Source organism: Strix aluco, chromosome 1 (assembly GCF_031877795.1).
Source record: "Strix aluco isolate bStrAlu1 chromosome 1, bStrAlu1.hap1, whole genome shotgun sequence".
In the NCBI taxonomy this organism is placed as follows: domain Eukaryota; kingdom Metazoa; phylum Chordata; class Aves; order Strigiformes; family Strigidae; genus Strix; species Strix aluco.
This window is the reverse complement of record NC_133931.1, coordinates 122,025,641-122,047,913: the sequence shown is the minus strand read 5'-3', so window position 1 is coordinate 122,047,913 and position 22,273 is coordinate 122,025,641. Positions and strand designations below refer to the sequence as shown.

General features: G+C 42.1%; 1 protein-coding gene across 2 annotated transcripts in view; it reads left to right on the top strand.

Moving 5' to 3' along the window:
• Window positions 1-19,179, top strand: part of APBB1IP (amyloid beta precursor protein binding family B member 1 interacting protein) — a 69,704-nt gene extending 50,525 nt beyond the window's left edge. The window contains exons 11-14 of one of the 2 annotated variants that reach the window (XM_074833515.1): window positions 10,181-10,279; window positions 11,240-11,357; window positions 15,332-15,423; window positions 17,712-19,179. In XM_074833515.1, the coding sequence (XP_074689616.1) occupies window positions 10,181-10,279; window positions 11,240-11,357; window positions 15,332-15,423; window positions 17,712-18,239 (837 nt within the window). In that variant the 3' untranslated portion in view covers window positions 18,240-19,179. Of the gene's footprint in view, window positions 1-10,180; window positions 10,280-11,239; window positions 11,358-15,331; window positions 15,430-17,711 lie in introns of both variants that reach the window. The other variant, XM_074833505.1, reaches the window with a different exon arrangement.
• Window positions 19,180-22,273: the final 3,094 nt, after the last annotated feature.

The following is a 22,273-nucleotide window of genomic DNA, read 5'->3' as shown; positions in this document are numbered from 1 at the left end:
TGTGGACAGGAATACAGAGCCATTTATTACACTTAGTTACATTTTGTTCCTGTCTGGTTTTATATGGAATTCTCCCAGAAGAAAATACCTCTCTTGTTGGGAGAAACTTGTCCTGAGATGGCAAAGGAAAACAAACCTTCATCCTTGAGATATTTCTTATCCTGCCATATTTTGAGAATAAAGTCCTTGAGATGAAATGATAGTACTTTTGCAGACAGGTGCAGTCATCAGCCAAGTTACTTGCTCTGCTGTGTTTCAAACTTAACAGAAGAAACTGCCCAGCTCAGAGGCAAGAGACCAGCTTGTACTTCATAGCACAGGAGAAATGCAAGGACTTAGCAACTTCAGCAGTATCTTGCTGCTGTGGTAGGTGGAAAATCCTGCTGAATTCAGAACCAGACATGATTTCCCAGCTTTGAGCACTGAGTTGAAAAAATACCATATTTATTTCTGACTGGTTAAGCTAATTGGCATCCTTACTTCAAGAGCAGGGGAAACGCCCTTTGTTCATTCAAATGGCCCATGAGGTGGGCTAATTTGGAGTTGAATATGGCCTCATGCTTGAAGGACACATACCTTCTTTTCCTTCAGTCCCCATTTGAATGGTGAGCCTTCTAAACAAATAACTAGGCTAAAACCAGTAACAGTTGTACCTGCCTTCAAAGGTCCTGTCTTGTATTAGCAGGGATAAAAGGTCAAATATTTCTTTTTGCCTCCCCCCAACCTTGGCCATCTTTATGGTGTGTCTTTATGGAGGGAGGAGCCCTCAAGAGATATTATAAGAACAAGCAGAGCACTCCTGCCGTTTCTGTGTCTATGTGCCAGGCATCACCACAAACTTACAGGAAAGAGGTACCCTATAACTAATGTTAATCACAACCCTTATGTCTTGGTTTTAACTAGAACAATGAGATTTCTCAGGTTGTCTTACACTGCCCTGCACCATATGGGCTTTTGCCTCAAAGTCTTCATGACATTTCTTTGAATGTTGCTTCACCTTGATCTCTGTAAATCGGATGCGGGCTTTTTCTCCAGTTTATTCTTAGGCTACAGTCAAGTGAGAGGCTGATAGAAACAGCGAGCCTTTGGTCCTAGGGCCTGTCCCAGCTAACATGCATCCAATCACTGGGAGCCAGCAGTTCCCTCTGTCCTGTTTCTTTTTTAATCTAGCCATTTAATTTCAACTTCAGTTCTCATACCTGTGTTACTTAGCTGATGTTGGCTTGGGTACTGGTGTTAGTGTAGCAACAAGATCATGCGCATTGTGGACAGGTTGCTTTGACACTTAGCCAGAAGCTGGAGTAGGTTTTGCAGCCTGTGATGTTGGAGCTGCACCTAGACTAGCTATTTTAAACTAGCTCAAATATAAATGTTCTCGTCTGCAGATCCATCCTGTAGGATGTTCCTCTTACAGCTAGAGAAGCATGATGTGTTGTGAGTGCTCCTTGCCTATCACTTCTTCCTTCTTCATTATATCAGCACCCTATTGTATATACTGTAGTTCAGAACAAAAATGGGGTGTGTTTTGCTTATTTGTTAACCATCAAGACACTGAAGAGATAATGGGGAAAAGGATGGTGTGCCCAAAACAATTCAAAAGCATGTCACGGTGTCTTAACAGCAAAAGAGCGGGCACTTTACTGAGCTTATTCAGGAGTTCTCTTTCAAGATGACTGGGGAGACAACTGCAGTAACTGAACAAAGCAGTTGCTTCCTCATATCAACTCCTCTCAGGCCGCAGAGAGGCCAGCTGGGACCAACTGAAAAGAGCACAGCTGGCTGGTTGGTGTCAGAGAGCAGGGTCACCTTTAGCAAACCAGAACCGATGTGGCTGGGTCCTAAGGACAAGAGTGCAGCCTGGTATGGAGGCTCTGATGGAGTTGGCTTTCAGGAATCCTTAGACTTTGGGGCAACTATACAGCTTGAACTGTTTTATTTCCCAGTAGCTACTTGGTCTGTGCTGAGCTATAACCTTCTTAAATTGAATTGTTCTATACCACTGCTAAACAAGCCTTCCTCCCTCAAAGGATGTCCCACATTTATAAAACAAAAAGCAACACAAAGAACCCTCAATATATTAAAGAGAGCCTCTGAATAAAATAAATACTTTTGGGGCATCTGCTCCTGTAAACAGATTCCTCCTATTTTCTACTTAGCCTAAATGTAATGCTTACAAAAATTTAAAGATCCCCCCCTTCACTTTGATATCAGATAAAGTGAGTCTTTTCTTAATAGAGACCTCCATATGCAGAAAAGAGGAAAGGGCAGCCAAGTGTGAAAGAAGACCCTCACTCAAACCTGCATCTGTCAAGGTCAGATCTGTCCCTCTGTTCCAGGGAGAAGAGGTGGGAGAGGGTAGCTGCACAGCTCTCCCCGCCACCCTGCGGAGAATGCTGGCCACTCCTGGGAGAGAAATGGCAAGGGAACAAAAAATCTCTCCTTCACAGAAAAAGTAATTTCACACACAGCACACAGCAAGTTGGAGTGGTTTGGTTCCTCACAGTCATCTTTGCATTTACAAATGCAAATTTTTATGCATAGGTTCCCTGTAGATCCTCTTTCACAATCATGGAAAATGCTGTGGAAATGGATGAGACCTTTTGTGATTTATTTCATATTCTGAAGCTGAAAACCCTCAAAACCAAGAGATTCCACCATGAAGGAAGAGATCTGTTCATTGTGCTAGCAACAGTATCCATCGCACTGAGCAGAAATTGTGAACATAATGGTTTTTTTTGTGCATTAAGAGTGTCTGGGTGTCAGTGTGTGTGCGTGCAGGCTAGCTAGGAGCTGGTTTTGTCACACCATGTTGAAAAATCTTTCAAAGAGACAAATAGCAAGGTAATCTATATGCAAATTTGCTGGTTTAGTCAGTCTGATGTGCCTGTGACAAAGAGTGGATTTAATTATAGTTTATTGGTGCTGGTTGTGCTTGAGTAATCTGGAGGTAATGGTGCATAATGCTGAATTAATCTAGGATGAAAAAAATTGGTTTCCTGGGGATAAACTGAGACAAAGGCGAATCATCCTCTATTTCCACAGCTGGGTACATTTTCCTGTGCAGGCTAAACAGCTAAATTTTCCTGGTGTCATTTGGAAACTCCAGGGTTTTTTAAAAATTTCAAATGATCCAAAGAATTTTGGAAGTAAATTTGCAAGAAGAATAGCTTCTGTTTTCAGTAGTGGCCTCATTTTAGCAGGTGATTTGGTATTTAGTCACTCCGCTCCTGATTCCCTCCTCCCTCACGCACAGTATGCTCCGTCGCAGGCTGAGTCATGTACATAATGCATTCAACACAATGACAGTGAAGAGGTAGAAGGTGAGAATTAGCATTGTTTGAGATAGAGAATAATAGGAAAAAGACATAGACCAAATGGCTAGTGCGGGAAACGAGGACAGAAAACAGGAGATTTTTATTTCTTTATGTGAAAGATTTGAAAATTGTTGTGTTAGCATGAATGCTTCAGAGTAAAATTCGTTGCTAGATAAACTGAAAAAGCAAAAGCAGAAATAGTCTTTATTACACTTTCAGATATGTGGGATTAGATAGTACATGCACACAGTTTTGCAAGATTAATGCATAAATAATGGGGAGAATAAGGACAGAGAATGGACAGTGAGAAATGGAATATAATAGCTTTGGAAAATATTATTTGCTGCATAAAGCAGTCCTCTTTGGTTACAATGGCTATTACACATATTTTTAATTACCTAAAAATTTTATCTCAGTCATTAGAGAAATGTAGGTCAAAAGAATAATTTCCTTATAATAAGACAGTTACTGTTTTATCTGTACAGTTCACACATGTCTTCAAAACATCAGTTCAGCCTGGTCATCTTAATGTGTGGAGTGCATTAGTAGATGACAAATTTGAACCACTTCAGTGTGATTTTTTTTTTTTTTTTTTTGAAAGGTTCTGAGTATTAATTCTACTTGCAGGCATGGGAGAGAGAGTCTCAGCTTTTCTGAGAAGCTAGCTTAGCACAGGTTCATCAGTAGAAGATGTATCCAAAACATTGACCATGTTGTGAAAATTTGGCCTGAAGCCAAAGCTTTTGATCCAAAGTTAGTCACTCTTTATGCTTCTGGCTATTGTTTCTGCCTCAGAGACTGAGCAATGATCCATGTATTTTGGGGCAAGGAATCCAATGAGATGCCTGAATAACTTCAGTTTACTTTTCATCTTCAGTGTTGGAAGAAGGCAAAGCAAAAGAACATTTTATTGGGATAATCTCTAATTTCATGCACACATGGCCTTTAGTCATTTGTTTTGGCACAAACCATAGAAACCACATCGTTCAGTTCCCGTTTCATCAGGTTTTCAATGTGTTCTATCTTTTTTTCTCTTAGGCAAAGAGTTTACTTTATATCTGAAAATGTAATCTGTGCACAAATATTTTTTTAAACTTCTCCAGAAAATAAGGTCTTTATATTCAAGTGCTTCTGCTTTCTTTATCTCTAGACAGTTGATACTTGTCAAGGAGACAGTGGGTCAGAGAACACTAGATTCAGTTCCAAATGTTTTCAGTGCTTTTCCAGGTGGAACACGGCACATCCTTTTGCAGGGTGACATTTGAGGTGCTTGGTCCTTAGTAGGTAACTGGACAGGTGTCCATCCAACACTTCCAAAAATTGAGCCCAATGATGTGACTAATTCTTCATTACTAAGAGTTTTGACATAGAGAAAAAGATCACCGTAGTCAAGTTATGTTGCATTTTAATACACTGTATTATTTTGAAGCACTATTCAACTTTTTTTCACAAAAATTCTGAAGTCTTTTTCTACTTGCGTATTATCACTTTTTATTCAAACTATGACTTCTGGGGTGGTTGCTTTTTAAACAGTTGTCTTTCATAATTCATTTTGGTGCTGCATGTTTCAGAGGTGAAGGTGATAAACCTTTCCAGAGGAAGTTTTCACTTTGTTGTCAGATGGTTTTAGTGACCTTTTCAGGACACAGTATGCACCATGTAAGAAAATAATTTATCTGTCTATATGTGTGAGACGTGTAAGCTGTGGCATACTGAGGTTAGTGTTACTTTGCCTAAAAGTACAGTATTTCTCACATGACTGTCATGATTCATATTGTTATGACCTCTGTTAGTCTCACAGAGAGGTTATTACAGGGACTATGAATCTAGTTTAGCAAAACCAGACTTGCACAGTGACTACAGATCCTTACATCTGTGTGCTGTACTCAACAACTATCCTGAGACGCAAGAGCTGTGAAAGGAGGAAATTAATCCACAAGGATCTTCACGTCAAGTCATCATTTCCAGGGACTTTCAGCTGTCCAGATTCTTCTTTGAATTGATTATTCTGAGTCAGCATTTTAATGTACTATCTAATAGATTTTGCATGTGACCTGAAGTTTTTAGTGGAGAGTCGAGCTTGTAAAGGTCAGTGTCGACTTCAGAGACTTCTGCCATTTGTACTGCCAAAGTAATTTCACTATGGTACAGTTCTTCCCAAGTGAGCAAGCTGCTGGGGTGGGGTGTGACAGTTCTTGGCTGAAACATTATACCTTCCTATCCAAAGTAGCATACTTCATGCATCTAAAAGCCCCAGGAAGCCAAATGCCTCATCTGAGCTACTTTCTAATAATCTTGTACAGCTATAAACCTTCAGTATTAAGCTTGGTGTGGCTGGTGCTTGGTCCCGTGGTCTGGCCTTGCACACAGCTGCTCTGGCAGCACAGAACAGTCCTACTCAGACCTGATCCAAAGCCCAGGAAAGGTAATGGGCATATTTCCAGTCAACCTCAGTGTACTATGGGTCCAGCACAAAGTTACGTTTTAGGTGGCATTGGTAAAGTCACTCATAATAAAAGAGCCAGTGCTGCTGCTTCTTGGAAGGTGAGAGACAATACAGTTCTTAGCTGTTATGAAGTGAAGATACGTACTGCCTGAACGGTTTTGAGGTGTTTAACCTTCCTTATGAGAGCTGGGTGTTCAGCAGCTTGCTAGTTTGGTCCCTAATTGACAGAATATACTTGCGACTCTGCATTTAATCATGGTTACTGATTGGAGTAATTTAATCAAGGAACTGATTGGGGTAATTTGGAATAGGCCCCACTGGTGAGTGTCAGTAGTTAAGATGGATTGCCCAGTGGAGACAATAGGTAGTAAAAGATAGGGGTAGAGAGTAGGCAGTAAATAACTCCATGTGGTCTGGCATGGGATACTCTAGCCTTGTTCACTGATATTTCCCTCTCAACTTCTCAGGATGTTGAGAACCCCACAGTCTCAAAATATTCATAGACAGAGTAAGCAGTGAGGTGAGGAAGCTTGCTGATGATGCTACATTATTCAGATCATTGAGGAAAGGACAGACTGAAGAATTCTGGAAGGCCATTGTGAGGATTAGGTTCTGGACAATAAAATCATAAATAACGTACGATCTAGGTATACACACAGTAATGTGCATAGGGACAAATGCGATCAGAACATCACCTGTGAAATTACCAACTTTGAGCTGACCTGTACCGTTCAGGAGAAATATGGTGTATTTAACTTGGTGAAAGCTTTGTTTCAGTGCTCAGTGGTGGTCAGATATGTAAATCAAGCATCAGGAATGATTAGGAAAGGCACAGATAATGAAACAGCAAACGTTGCCATACCATGGCACAAGTCCATGGTTTCCCCTCACCTGTGCAGTTCTGGTCCTCTCACCAAAAAGAGGATATAATAAACTTGGAAAAGGATCAAGGAGGAAAAACAAGGATAAACAAAGGTAAGGAATGACCTTGACTTGAAGAATGACTGCAGAGACTAGAAGCCCGTTGGCTGGAAAAGAGACAACTTGTCAGGAATATGATGCAGACCTCTAGGCTCAGGAGTGGCATGGAGAGGTGTGGATAGGGGTCAGCCATTCAGTTTCTTTTCCAAAACCAGAATGTTAGACAAAGCTCGTAGCAGTCAGATTCACAGCAAAAGCAGCTGGTTCTTCATAGAGTGTGTAGCTGACCTGGGAAGATTGTTGCTAAGAGATGTTGTGGATGCTAGAACTCACTCTGGGCTCAATAAAAGGCTGAATAAGTACCTGGAGGAGAAATCTATTGAAGAACCTAAATATGGAGAAACCCCATCCAGCTCAGAAAATCCCCTGACATGAAAATAGTTGCAGACAGGGAGAGTACGGAGAAGGAAGTGTCATACATGCTTGTCTTGTTCTTTCTTTTCTCTCAGTATCCTTTTGTGGCCACTGTCAAAGTCCAGATACTGGGTTCAGGGACGTTTGATCTGACACAGTACAGGTGTTATTGTGAAACTGGTGTTTCTGTAGGGTGCCCCAGAGGAGAGGTCTGCAGCAGCCCCACTGAGCTCCCCAGCAGCAGATTCCTGTGGCAGGGCAGTGAAGCACCATTACTACCTAGCTTGCTCTATGCCATGTCCTCCTCTGCCTTGTTTATGCAGTGTGCACTTTCTTCCAGATGTTTGCATGAATTATCTGTTAAATTATAGAAGTGGGGTTTTTTTCCTTTTGTAATAAAAAACTGTCGGTAGATGTGGTGTTTGAAAATGAGGGGAGATATGTAGGCCTATCGAACTTCATTGTCATGAAAAAGGAGGAAAAAAAAATCCTTGCTTATTTCGTTTTTGAAAGCTTTGGGTGCCATCTGCTGGGTTCAGTAGGACCTTACACACTGGAGCAAAATTGCTAGTTGCTGGTTGAAAAGTGCTCGAAGAATTGAATTTACGCAGGGTTGCAGTGTCTTTGCACCTTCTGGTGCTTTTGGGTCTTTTGGTGATAACGTCACTCAGGATGTACTCTGGCACACAGAGAAGTGCCTTCTTACAGTTCCCTTCTAAAGGTACCATTCAGACTGAATTCTGTAATGGTTGTCACTGTGTTTGGTCCACATAGTGGAAGGAAATAAGGATTGTCAGGCATTGTGTCCTGACCACGTATTGCAGTAGCGGAGCCCACTCTGAGCAGCATCCAGACTGTCTGAGGCTGCCGGAGACAGGGACAGGCAGCCGCTGAGGAGCTGGGGAAGGCTGTTTGTCCAGGGGCCCTGGTTACTGCCCCTGTTTGATATGTGGCATATGTGCATAGCAGCGAGATACAGTCCTGTACGTTGACCTGTGTGAAGGGGTGGTGTGTGAATGTATGAGGTGGGTGAGGCGCAGGTCCCTGGGACGGGTATGGTGCCTGCTCTGCAGTTAAGGCACCTGGTGATGGTGAGATGGCATCTCTGGGCTTGCAAAGTGAGATGTGCCTAGCTCTCACCTTGGGAATGCCCGAGAGCAAGTTAATAGAATAAGGTAGCCATGGGCCCTTCCAGAGGGCTGAAGCGGACTTTGCATATTCATCATCCAGGGGACATGGCCAGCTCTGTGTTTGCAGAAAACCAGCAAAGGTATGTGTGTGAGCAGCTGAGTTCAGACACGCAGGAAGCTGTAACATGGTTACCCACAACACTGCCTTGGGACACATCTGTCACTGTGAGACCCCTCAAAAGTAATATCCCTTTGTTCTTTTCTTCCTCAGAGTTATCTCTGTGGTGATACAGGGCTTTGGCAGCAGTGCTGGCTTGCACAGTCCCATCCTCTCATCCACCCCTTGCTACTTTTCTCTCCCCAAGCCACAGTGCCCCTATCCCCACACTGTATGTGAGGCCATGCTGTGTACTGCTGTGTTCAAAAAAAATAAACCAGAACTACAGAATGATGAAATGGGTTATATTTAACCCAGACCAGTTCCTTGTTTTTTTGAATCACAACTGAGCCTCATGAACAGTTGGATCAGCACAAACAAGGGAAGCATGGTGTCTGCAGCGCTGAGGGGCAAACAGGGAACATGGCTGAGGAGCAAGACCTCTGTATTCAGCTCTGCTTTTGAATCCCTGGATCACCCAGCTGTGGCCAGGGTTTGGCCACCGTGCGGGGACACCCCAGCCATCAGCAGGCATCTGCGAGGAAACATCTGACGCCTGTGTCGGCCCTGGCTGGTGGGCTGCTCACAGCGCCCTCCACTGCAAGGGATCTTGCTGAGTTCCCCATGTCCAGCACTGCTCTGCGTTGGGGGCTTAACAATATGTACAAAACCAGGGTCCTTGCTGCTAGGTGGAAGTATGCTTTGAATTTTCAACTGCCCAGGCCGAAAAAAGAGTAGTTTGACAATAGTGAATCCTTGGAGCATATTTGGCTCCTCTTTTGTGCGTTTACAAGATTTCATTAACTGTGCATCTGTAATTTATAAGAATATAAATAGAAATGAACACATAAATGAGGGATAATGAAGCCTTTTCCTTTGGTTTCATTCTTTTCCTTGCATATCAAGAGATGACAGTATATTATTCCATCTAAGCTGCTAAAGACTTAGAGCCTTCTCTGCTGTAGCAGAGGAACCAAATTCCTGCAGAGTCTTAGGATATTCAGTCTCAGGCAAGTAGGCAGCCTGGCATTTTGGTGGTCTTTGGGTTGCAATGATAACGTCACCACATACCACTACTACACTGATCAGTAAGGGGAAGAGATCTTAAATTGTGTCCAAAAGAACAAAAAAAGTTTAAAAATTGTAAAGGTTTCTGGTACAACCAAACGAAAAACATTACTTCTGATGGCATTGCATTTTGAATGATCGTCTATCTAGAACATATGGCAGTATTACAAAACTGTTGGCAGACAACAGCAAGAGTAAAGCAGAATAAAAATGTATAGGAAAAAAGCTAGAACTAGGCCTAACGAAAGGCAGTCAGAAGGAAAAATCGGTTTATGCTTAAACAAATTTAACATACTCTTTGAAAACTAATTGTCTTCAGTGTTCAGTCTGGATGCCTTACAGATGACAAACCACAATGAGAAACAGACTTCCTTTCCAGTGTTTATACATTGAATGTTAGACCTTGAACCATGGCACTTGTAGACTTCATTGAACTCTTAGGTCACTGTTAAGAGTTCTGTAGCCCTTGAATTCGTGTTACAATGCGTTAAAATTATTTCAAGCAAATGCTGCCAGTGGCAACTCATGTATAGTTCATAATCACCATCTTTTTTTATATTTTCTTATACTTTGTTTTTGCTGCTGCTTTTTTTTTTTTTCAAGTCACCTTCAAGTTAGCATGATGCCTATAGGCATTGTTCTCACCAAGGTCACTGTGCAGTGTCTTCACACTTGTGTATGGTGACTTGATTTCTGTGTTTGTCTTACTTTATGAATCAATATCTTTCAGCACCCCCAGATTCAAAAGGAGTCACAATATATCAAGTACTTATGCTGCGATGATCAAGCAACCCTGCATCAGTGGGTAACAGGAATAAGAATTGCCAAGGTGAGATTAAAAGTAAACGTAGTCAAATATGTTTTCTGTAAAATCCTGTCTTCCTTAAGTTACTGACTGTCATCACCTCAACTGGAAATACTATGACAAGAATGGACATTCATGCTAATTTTACTGTAGAAAGAAAGAGCAGAAGGGCATGGATGGATTTGCTGAATATTCCTGTACCCTAGTTATCAGTGTGTTTTTCTCATTAACATGAGGGTGAATTCTGTAGCTCTAGAAGTCAAGTACTTGTAAAATTCATTCCATAGTTATCTGGCACAACAACAGTATGCTGTGGCTAAAGATGTGCAAGCTCTGGTCCGTCCAACTGTGACATTTTTCCAATGGTTCTACCCAAATTGTCTGCCTCGCCCTCTTCAAAAAGATCCAGACTCACAGACGATTTTGGTTTGCACAAAATGTGAAGGGAGATGGATTTGTACATAGCCCAGTATATTGTCTGTACCTGGCTTTACAGAGCTGCTCTTGTTAGGTATATATTGTTTTCTGCCAGTTCTGCTGCAGGGTGACATCCAACAAAGGTGTGGGGTGAACATCAAATTATTTTGTGTCTTACACTGACGAGAGCTGTTTGCTCTAGAGCCAGTGTCCCAAGTCTGAAGATGTAATAACTTGGAAAGCAATGGAAAAAGATATTTATTGAGAACAGCTGGTTTTAAAGCCAAATTTCAAGATGTTAACAGATGCTGAAATGAACATAAAATGTGAGAATGATATCAGTAGGACTGTGTTTGGTCACAGGGATTCATGTTTTATTGTGCTGTTATGGAGATGCTTTCCACCTGGCCCCATACAGAAATAGGCACAGCACTTGTAGAAAGCTACTTTTTAACAAAACTGGCTAGGAGGGAATGGGGTCAGGAAAGTTGTCCGAGAGCAAAATGAATGCTTAGTCTATTTCAAGCTTAACACCATGCTTATTGTATTGTTTGAATTGTTTTGCAGTATGGCAAGACGCTATATGATAATTACAAATGTGCAGTGAAGAAATCTGGCTTACCCTCTCGGTGGGCAAATCAAGGGACGGTGGAACCAGCTGCCCCAGCAGGATCCTTATCAGCAGGTACCGATGCTGTCACAGCAGTTGAAATTACATTTATTGCCCTGTTCTGTCATCGTCAGTGTTGCACAGAGTCTTTGTTCAGAAAACTGTCCCATGGATTCAGTGAGGCAATATCTTGTTCTGGACAGCCCAGCGTAGCTCTGATCTAAAACTAAGCTAGCAGCAGAGCTCTCACTTTGAAGTTAGAACTTGAAGAATACAAAAACAGCCCACCAAAGGTCATTTTAAATCTGCATAATTTAATTAGGTATTTTTCAGTTGGCATCTGAATACAAATCTTTTATCCTCCCTTTACATTTTATGGACTTATGCTCCATGTCTTGAAGTTTACTGTTTGCCAATCTCTACACTGCCTGTAGCAGAGCTTTTCTTCCAATGAGTAAAAGGGATGAGTAGGATATTCTGAGAATGATCATTTCCAGAAGAGATTATTATAGCGTGAGCCACTCTCTTTCCTAGCCTTTCACTCATTTGCATGATAACAATGTGGGTGTTAGGAGAAGGACGCACAGGAAGAAAGGATTGAGTTATTCTCTAACTTTACTTTTCCAGTAGCTTTATCATGTTGTTGTTACCTATCCGTACCTCATTGTACGGATACAACAGTGCATGATATTAGCTGTAACTTGCATGAATGTTTTTAGTTTACATGCTTAAGATATGCTTTATTTGTTAGGAAGGACATGCTGGCCAATTACTTACTGTCATAAGACAAGCAAAGTCAAAATCAGTACTAGCTTCTTACTTCTCACATATACAACTCAAAATCCTCCAAACACCTTTCCAGGGCTTTAGTTTGCCTTTTCTTGGTATGTGAGAGAAGAGTGTGGTCTTTCTGCTATACCTTGGAGTCAAATCATGGTAATAAATGCACATTTGGGGTAGGCAGACACAGTAACAGTAGGCTGTTTTGACATCAGGGGATTTTTTTGATGCTTGTGTGTGTGGGTACTTTAGAGAGGGTGGATGGGACAGTCATGGAGCATCTTGTGTTCTGGTCTTGATGGCAGTAGGGAGGTGGCTGGCCAGTGGGGCTCCACGCTGGTGCTGCAGTCTGTACTGGATATGGGCAGGATCAAGGCCTTATAAAGTATTTTGTACGTCTGTATAACTTCAGCTCCTGACTAGAATCCAGGAACACTGCATGTGATCATAAAATATACTATTAATCTTAATTAATGGATCCTATTTAATGGTTAAGTAGCCTGGAAAGATTTCAGTCATGTATATTGTCTCTATGGAAATATCTCGGAAGGATCATTAGCGTTCTGATTGAGGCAAGTCGCTGTGATTCTTGCTGACTTACAGTTATCGTTACTGCCCTATATAGCCAGGCCCCAGGTTTTATAATACTGTAACCTGAACTGCCTGTGAGTAGTTGTTGGCTCATGTTTTGGAAATGGAACAAAGCATGTTTTCTTCTGTTCTGTTTTCAGATGGCTGTATAGCCATTTCTGTGGTCTGATTTCAGTATAGGCTAAAATCTGCTATAGAAAACTACAGTCTTGTGTGAGCTTCAGCGGCAGCCAAAAGCAACGCTCAGGAAGGCAGGTGGAACTTCTGTTCTCGCATCTCATGTAGCCTGTATTCCCCGGTCACGCTGCTGTAGCCAGCATTTGTGTGTTCGTGTATACCCCAAACTGTATGGTCTGTGGTTCTGAAGTGTCCCAAGTGCCAGGCGCATCTCAGGCAAAGTACGTTGTTTGCCTCCCTGCCTCACTATGTGTGTCTTTGGATGCTAAAAAAACAGTGTATGTTGTGTGCCAGCACAATATCATTATATTTGAAAGGTAAAGGATGTTGCTTTATTCGGATGTTACATATCGCTGCGAGGCTCAGTAATTTTGCATTATATTTTGGGCATCTATATTTTGCATTATATTTTGGGTATCTATATTTTGCAATATATTTGGACTACTTTTTTTTTTTTCTTAAAACAAATACTAATTCAACATAGAATTTTGGAGAAATTGACTTGCAAAGAGTACTAGAACATTTAAATTAAAAATAAATCTTGATAATAGAATGCATAAACTCACATACTGGATTGACTGGGGGTCCTTTAGCTGACTGACTTTGTATATAGCTTAGTGCAGGTATGTGGCAGGAGTTGCTATAGCAAGTCCTGCATAGTTTATGAAATCCATTGACAGAAGAAGAAACAGATTACCATTTAGCCATGTCCCAACTTTCTGGTATATCATACTTGCCAAGTAGAGCACTATACCTTGCAGTATACAGAGTGGACATCTCTCTGCTCTCTTTCATTTAGTTAAATCTCAACATGACTGAGGGCTGCAATGTCTTTGAACAGTAGCATGAAGCCCAAAATGCTGCTCTGCTATGGACAGCAGATGAAGTGAGGAGAGACAGTAACTTGCTCTACTTGAGGGCATGGCCACAGAACCCAGGAATTTACATCTCTTTCTGCTGAGCATTTACAGCCACAAGACTGGGTTTATCTCTTCACTGACTTCCGTGTTAGTCCTTCAACAAACACAGACTAGAGTTTGAATGATCAAAATGGTACTTTAGATTAAATATGCTGAATGACATGCAGGCACAGGCATAAAACAGAAGGACTTCAGACCATCTTCTGTCATCCCTAGAAGCCTAAATAGCCCTAGTAGATTCACTACACTGCAGAGTTTGTCTTACTTCTGTGTCAATCGTGTGATTTGCAGGCATGGCAATAAAAATAATTTATTCTGTTTCTTATACACATGGAACCTCTTTGCTAATCAGAAAAGTACATGCTAAGATTTAAAACCATCTTTGTGCTTAGACTTACATTGTAGACAGCTGAGGGTTCACTGGCATCCAAGAAGTACATGAGTGGAACTTTACTGGATCTCAGAACTGTAAAGTATAGTAGAGCTAAGGCAGTCATTAAGGTTTACAAATGTGTGTATCTAAGCGCTAAACACTATCTACTACTTTGACATGTACAACTTCCAAAAATCCTAGACTAAACTGGAGAGTTTGTTTAATCCTCATCAGACTATACAGGGGCTGGGGATTTTTTCGTAATTAAACCCACAAATTTGTCCTTTGGTCTCACATTCACTTACTCCGTTTGACAGTACTGTGTTATTTATGCATGTATCCCTTATGAACACAGTAATGGTGGGCAGATGTTTTGCAGAGCTTTAACTTAGCCAGCTAGCAGATCTTTGCTAATCTGAGAGTACAGTGAGGTTCACAAATCTTCCATGATTCCAGGTGGGGGAGAAGTTTCAAAGCTGTTAGCTCCTTTGCTAAAGAAAATGGATCAGCCCCTCTGTAGGACTTCAGACCTTCAGCTCTCGTGACTCTTATTGATATGAAACTATGGAGTTTTTAATCTTTAGCCTAAAGTAAAGAAAAAACCCCATGCAATAAAAACTGGGAGTGTAGTTCTACAGCACACTACAAACTTCAGAATGCTGTTATGAAAGACAGGTGTTTAAATGATGGAAGGCCAGAGGGTGGGCTTAACTATGACAGTTTGATTTCTGCTTAGCTTCCCTTCCAAAGCCAGCTCCTCTCTCTCTTCCTGTGTCAGCCTTAATGGTCCCCTTCTCTAATCACCGTTTACAATAGTCAGAAGAAAAAGCTCTTCATTTGTCAGCACCTTTACACACTCTGATAATTCCATCACATGCTTTTGTAATTCTGCCCCTTGCACTTCCTGTAGGACTATCAGCTACAACCATGGAGGCATGTGGACAGGTATTAGTTTTAATGTAAGGTATCTTGTTTATTTTCCTTAGGTAATGAACTGAATCTGAAAAGTCATAAAATAAGCCTGAAGTAGAAAACAGATATCCTCATGGATTTTACTGAATTATGTATAAAAAACCTGTAACGAGCAGTTCCTCAGTAGAAGTTGTAAAGACTTTTTATAGCCTTTTTCTTAGTTTGCTATTCCCTGATCTGGTTAATATCACAAAAAAGTAACACTTTCTTCCCTCTGTCTCCTCTCCTTGTCCCAGGTGCTGTTCAGTCAAATGGACAGATTCCCCAAATTGTTCGTCGTTCCAGTGCAGAATTTCCAGAGACTCAGAAGAAAGTGGATACGTTAGAGGTACAGGTCAGCAGTTACTAGCAGTGCACTAGTTAAATGGCACCTGTGAACAGGTTCTCCAAGTTTGTTTTTCTTCACCCCCTGTCTTTCCCCCTCAAAGTGCCAGCGTACTCTTGTGACAAGGATCTGGCTCCTGGGAAAAGTGGCTGGTTCCTTGCTGCCCCTCCTCATGCTTTACAGACTGCAAACAGTGTGCCCATTGCACAGAAGCAAGGAGCCACTGACGGAGGTGAAGGCACAGCCTTCTACCCCTTGTGTTCTTCAGAACAAATAGCTGCGAGTTCACGTAGCAGGAATAGGAGTGTGCCTACTGGGACAGTCTCAAAGACTCTGTGCTGCCAGAACCTTGGTGCCGTTTTCTGTCTCTGCCAGAAAACAGGTCTTGCCTTAGTAACACAAAGGATACAGTAGTGTTTTCAGGAGGGAACACTATGCACAGCTAAAGCTGATTGTGTAAGAAAGGAGAAAGTGAAGAAGTAAGAGAAAACATTACATGTCAGTAGGGTACAGTATGATGACTTCAAAAACATGCTGCAGAAAAAAACCCCTGCATATGTTTGCAGTTCATTATTCAGTCCCTCCATCATGCATAAAGTGCACAGGACGAGTGAAATGAAATTCCTAGGATTTTTCTGTCATCTGCATTACATGCCCTACACTTCTCTTTCTGTCTTTTTGTTCCTCCTTTAAAAAGATCTGTTTCTCTGTTCTGAACCTCACTTCCTCTGGAGCAGATCATGTTCTCAGAACTCAGCCAGTGGTTCCCTCCTCCAGTGTCTCATTTACTTCTACCTTTGTAGGCAAGGAGAGTGAGGAAGGGAAGGCATGCATGTTATACTTAGCTAATGCCAGAATTAGTAGTGCTGACTGCAGGGTTGCAGAGCACTCTTCCCTAGCAGAAGCAAACATGTTGCCTTCTTTATCTCACAGCTTCTACAAGCCTGGGACCAAAGCTGAAGTCTTTCAGGGTGCACTGTGCTACAGTTAGAGCACTAAGCTAGCTGGATCTAAACTGATAAATTAGCATAACTAGAAATGAATGTTTTCCAAAGCTTTGTTTTCAGGACAGCAGACTCCTCCACAGGTTTACACGAATAGGTAGCATGTTTGTGTAGTAACTGTCAACAGCTACCAGCTGCTACCTGAAAAAAAAAGAGCAAATTATATTCAGATATCACCAAATAGGCTCGCTTTATCTTCAGAGTGTTGACTAGCAAACACAGTTTAAAAGAAAAGTCACCTAAAATTTTATCAAAATAAAAATCTCCATTATTAACTTCTATCCTACATTTTATTTTTCTTAACTTTTATGATGGATGCTTTGATTCACTTTTCCTTCAGAAAAGTCAGAGGGTTTGAACGTCTCCGTGACCTTGCAAACATGGCTAGAACATAGTGGCTTCAAGGACCTGTTTGTCCCACTATTGATTTGAAAGTGGAGGAGGTGTGTGCACGTGTCTTTCCCAGCAGGCAGGAGACACCCTTCCCCAGGCTTACCAGTGGCCCCTGCCAGGTGGAGTGTCCTTCCCCCGCCGTGCACCGCACAGAATGGTGACAGATGGCTTTCCCAAGCGCCTCTCTTCGCTGCTTTGCAGTGCTCTCCCTCCCGCAGAGGGGGCCCAGTGCACTGCCCTGCGGGTGCATGACACACCATGCCACAGAGTGCAGGGGACAGTGAATCCAGACATGTAAACTTTAAATTCCCAAATCTCTCCACCTTATTCCCGCTTCACTGCTGTTGTGAGTTAGGCAGAGATAGGTGACTTCATTATTTCAGCTTTATCCCGAGATCCAGCAGTCACAGCTAGAATGGGAGATGGAGATACAATGGGGACGAGAGCCAAAACTACATCTGCTTTTTATGTTCTCAAATCTTGCTCAGTATTTTTGGATGTAAGAACACAGCACAGATTTTATTTTTTTAAGTCTTCATGTTCTCAGGGAATGAACAGCAGGGTGGAACATTGAGAAAGTATCTTTATATGTCTCACTAACTGCAATTCTTTGAAATTTTAAAAGCACTCATTTTCTGAGGACAGCACTTGAAGCGGCACTATGAATATTGTCAACATGGAGGTTTCCACTGTCAAAGCTCTGTGGGCAGCTCCAGAAAGAGAACAGAACACTATTTGCACTCTTCAGGCAGAATGTACTCTACTTCATTTCGTTGTCTGTCTACTGCACTCTTCTCATATCTTTTCACATCTTTTCACTGTTCTTAGGCAGCGGCATTAGTTTACACATGCACTGACTGTGTCTTGTCCTTTTATTCCTTCTGCTTATTAAAGGCTAAGCCAAATAACATCAGTGCACCTGGCCTGGCGCAGTCAGTGGTGAGGCCGCAGAAGTACCAGAGTAGGAGGAACTCACTTCAGCCTCCTCCTCCACCTGAGAGGCGGTCATCTGCTATTTCTGTTTCACCAATTCTACCCTCCAAAGTCAAACGAGACAGCGGCATTTTCCTAACAGATCCAGACAGCTTTCCAGCACCGCCACCTACACTGAAGATTGATTTTCCACCACCACCAACTGATTTCTGTGAACCTCCTCCCGATTTTGTGCCTCCACCACCACCAGCCTCCAGCAGCGGTAATGGAAACCTGCCATTACCCCCTCCACCTCCACCTGTCTCCAGTAAGCCACCACCTCCAACAAAGAAACCTGTGCCACTTCCTTTAAAAGGGCTAGAAAACACAGGACAAGCTGGAGAGCCACGGTCAGCTGGGCCACCTCCGATTGGGGGTGGAGGCAGACAAGCAGATTTCATGTCTGACCTAATGAAAGCTCTTGAGAAGAAAAAGGGCAGCAGCTCCTGAACTCTGGGAGCAGGTGGACTTCAAGCCATAGCTTTTTTTGTGAGGTATCATGAAAGGTCGTGCTGGATCAGGCTCCTCCAGGAAGAATTCTCCTTCAGTGTTCCTCCTGGGGGTCTCAAGAACTAAGGTTGGGTGCCCTCTGTCCCCTACTTTGTCCCTATAACCTGCTCCTTCCCCACCATCCCACCCCCTCGCCATTAAGTACCATTCCAGCATCAGGCCGAGGTAAGAATTGGCTGTAGAGTCTTGCTTCACTCCACCGGGAGAGGCAGGGACAGTGGAGCAGCACTTGTGGAGCCAGCAGCAAGTGAAATGCAGCTTCTGTGGCTGCTTCTCTAGTAGAATTGGAGCTGAAGGAAAAAAATACAACAATGTTCTTGTCTGAATTCTGAGAAGTGGGAAGATCCCTTTTCACAGAGTTCCCCTTAAAGGTTCTTTATCAGAAAACCCCCAACTGTGGGGGGTTTTTTCAATAAAAAGACACCAGTTTTTTTCAAAAACAGTCTGCCTTAGAAAGTAAAACCTCAGCTAGATTATTCCGAGATTCAAGGCAGGACCAGGGCCATTTCCAGACATAACATTTCACCTCAAATGTTATGCACTCCTGCTTCCATATGCAACTCCAGTCATACCTGTTAGCACTCACAGTTGCTGCCTTTAAATCTTGTTTATTTGGTTCATCTTAAACAAATTTTTATTTTGAAATCTTGTATGCTTCCCTTGATAGCCAGGAATTTTTTTTTTTCATGTTGGTTAACATTTGTCTTCAAAATATACCTAGAAATAGTCTGTCTTCTAAAAGACTTTGTAATTATCTTGTACCTGATATGAATGTCACCTCCTACTTTTTTTTCCCCATTTGTTCTTCCATTTTAGTTCTCCCTTGTTCTTTTAGGCAGCATTCATTATTAGTTCTCAAATAAAAATAACTTCTATTTTATATCTTCACAAAGTGTCATAGTTAATGAAGAGCCATTTTACTGGCAATTGGTACCACTTCAAATATTTTAAAGAGTTTTTGCCTATATCTTCTAGTCTTTATTTTACTTTTTCCAGTCTTTGCTCTTCTCATGCACACAATCTTCTAAAGATATCATAAATAATATATTACTGTATTTTGCAGTACAAAAAGCATAAAAAGCAAAGTGTGCAGTCTAAATAAATAAATGCATAAAAGCAGCTGACAGAGCACGGGGTGAGAGCACTGCTGTTTGTCTGCTTGTCAAAATGGAGTTCTAGGTCCAGAAGTGGTGGTGGGAGGTGAGGGAATGACAAGCTGGTGGCAGTGTCTCAGCCTGGGAAAGTTTTAGGTCATCTCTAGTCTTATTTTTGGCTTAAAGTTGGTTTGTCAATACCCACGTATCTGCATAACAATCTAGAAGAAATATGAAGGCTATAACCACGTAATTATAAAGTGCCTTTCCTTTTGAAATGACTACTTTTGTTTTTTCAAAGCTGAAAACACTAATGACATTGTGAACCACGTGCATTTCTTCCTGCCGTTGAAATGATTTTGCTTTAAACACTGTGGTAAAGCCCACAGCCGTGTCATCTCTGGTGGAAGAAGTGGCTGCTTGAGGCAGACGAATAAATGCATTATGTGGGCAAAGGCGGTTGTGGTTAATACTCCTCCCTGATTTTGAACTTGAAAAAAATGTAGAAGCATTTTAATTGCGAGGTTTCACAGAGATGCTAAAAACAAGATAGGTATGTGTACAGGTGGCAGGGAGTTAGGGTGTTGCCTGTGGCAGCCACTGTGTGAGCATAGACAAGGAGCATTAAAAGTCTGTTGATGCTACACTTTAAACGAGGCCCACCCCCTTCTCACCCCCAGACCAGTATGTCACCCCACATGTCCCTGGGTTGACCCCACTCCCCAGTGGGGTCTTTGGTTTAGGTGAATTATTTGACCAATCTGGAAGAGGTAGGGGACTTTTTTGCTCTCCAAGGTCAGGCTACCAAGGCCTGGCCTTCACCCCCAGACACCTTGTAGTCTCTGTGTGGACCAACATCAGTGAAAACATTGTTGGTAGAGTCCAAAAGTGCAACACTAACAGAGGCAATCGCTGGCTGTTACAGCCCCACTTCACCTAAGAGTTGCAGACCCTTATCTTCCACGTTTTCCACGAGTTCACAGCACAAAGAGCCACCCTTTTATCCAAGACAAACAGCAGTGCTGGCTGGGCATGTCTCACTTTTCTTCAGATGGTCCCTACTATGTTTGCACATTTTGGTTGCGTGAGCATAGTCTTCCACAAGGCAACAAAGACCAGGACTTTGCTGTGATAAAGCACAAACCATGAGCACTTGGTATCAGGGAGCCAGACCCCTGACGAGTTGGAGCAATGCAAGGCTAAACATCCCCCTCAGCACTAGGAGGAGCGGGTAGTGCCTGGTCAAAGCAGTAGGAGTGACAGGACAGGCTCTTGGAAGGAGCTGGTGCAGAAGGAGGTGACTGACACAAGAGGAACTCAGGGATGCACGGAAGGTGCTTCAGCCAGGGAAGTACCAGATAAGCCGCTAAAAAAGTTTATGACATCCTGTAACTGAATCTGTTTTCAGCTGAGACAAGCTGAAGCATGTTTTTCCTGCAGTAATCATGCTCATCCCCAGAGTTATTCAGGTATAGCCATGGGACAGCCACTCTCCCTTTCCTCCTTCCTTTGGTTTGTCAGCAGTGTAAGCATTGGAAGAGTAAGTCAAGCTCACACCGGGGATCTGGGGATGTCTTACGACTGCTGTTAACCATCTGTTTGCTCTGCAGCCTATGGTTGAGGAGCTAGCATTGCTAACAACATGCTACAGCTTGTACACCTGTGTCAAGGAGGAGGATGCAAACTTGAGCGCTGGCCTAGTGCTCACCTGTACTGCCGAAGCGGCCTAAGCACAGTCCCTGGTGCAATTCAAGGAACTGCCCAGGCCAGGCACCATTCCCAGAAAACAACATGGATGAGTCTAAAGCAGGCTTCGCTCCCCGTACAGAGATCCCCTGTGGTGCGGGTATGGCCAGTGAGGGTACCAGTTCATAGGCCAAGGGACTAGTTGCCAGCCCTCTTACTTAGCAATATAGTCAGAGCCCATGCAACTCTTACTGGTCTGCTGGCTCCCTTGCTTTCACTGAATTGGGCAAAAAGCTCTCAGCAAGAGAACTGTGTTCACCACTAACTCCACAGATGTTTCCTAGAAGTTTTGAACTGGCACGCTAGAACATTCAAAAGGTTCAAAACTCAAAACAGCCAAACTAAAGGTTGTACTAAGCCTATAAGCCTTGCTCTTGAGACCAGTGCAAGGCTTACAGGCTTAGTAAAACCTTTAGTTCCAAGTGCAGGAGAAAAAATACTAACTAAAATACTAAAAGTAGGAGGGTTAAAAAAAAAAAGGATTAATGTTTCCCAATTGTTTTCCATATATAACTGAGGTAAGCATTATGCAGAATCATTGAGTGCTAAAGAGCTGGGTGTCATTTTCTGACAAGGTATTAGGAGTGCACATCTTCAACACACTTAGGTGACAACAGCTGTCTGCTAGCCAACTATTTTTAAATCAAATTAATTTTCTTTTATACATATAACATTTTATAAATACATATATATGTTTATACATATATTTCTAATATACACCCAGCATCAAAATAAAGCAGAACATGTCCTTAGAAAAATGTTGCACAATAAGCTAGTTTCTCTGAATTCACAAAGCACTAAGGCTTCCACACGGCTTTCTTTGCATTCACTCTTCTCACCAGAATGCTCAGCTTCCTGCCCTATTCCCTCCCTTCTCTTTTGTTACAGTACAATAAACTCAATTTTGTACATTTTACATCTGCAGTCAATCATAACTCATGCACTTAATCTTACACAAAAGAAAAGAGCTTTCTTCGAAACAAAAAGAATCAAAGCCTATAGAAAACTCCAGAAATCAATTAAAATGCTGTGATGATTAGAACTCTATCAACTATTTTGTGTATGTACATGCTTGCATTGAATTTCTGAAATGTAAGTATTCAAACTCTCCATTCAAAGAACAGAGCTACCATC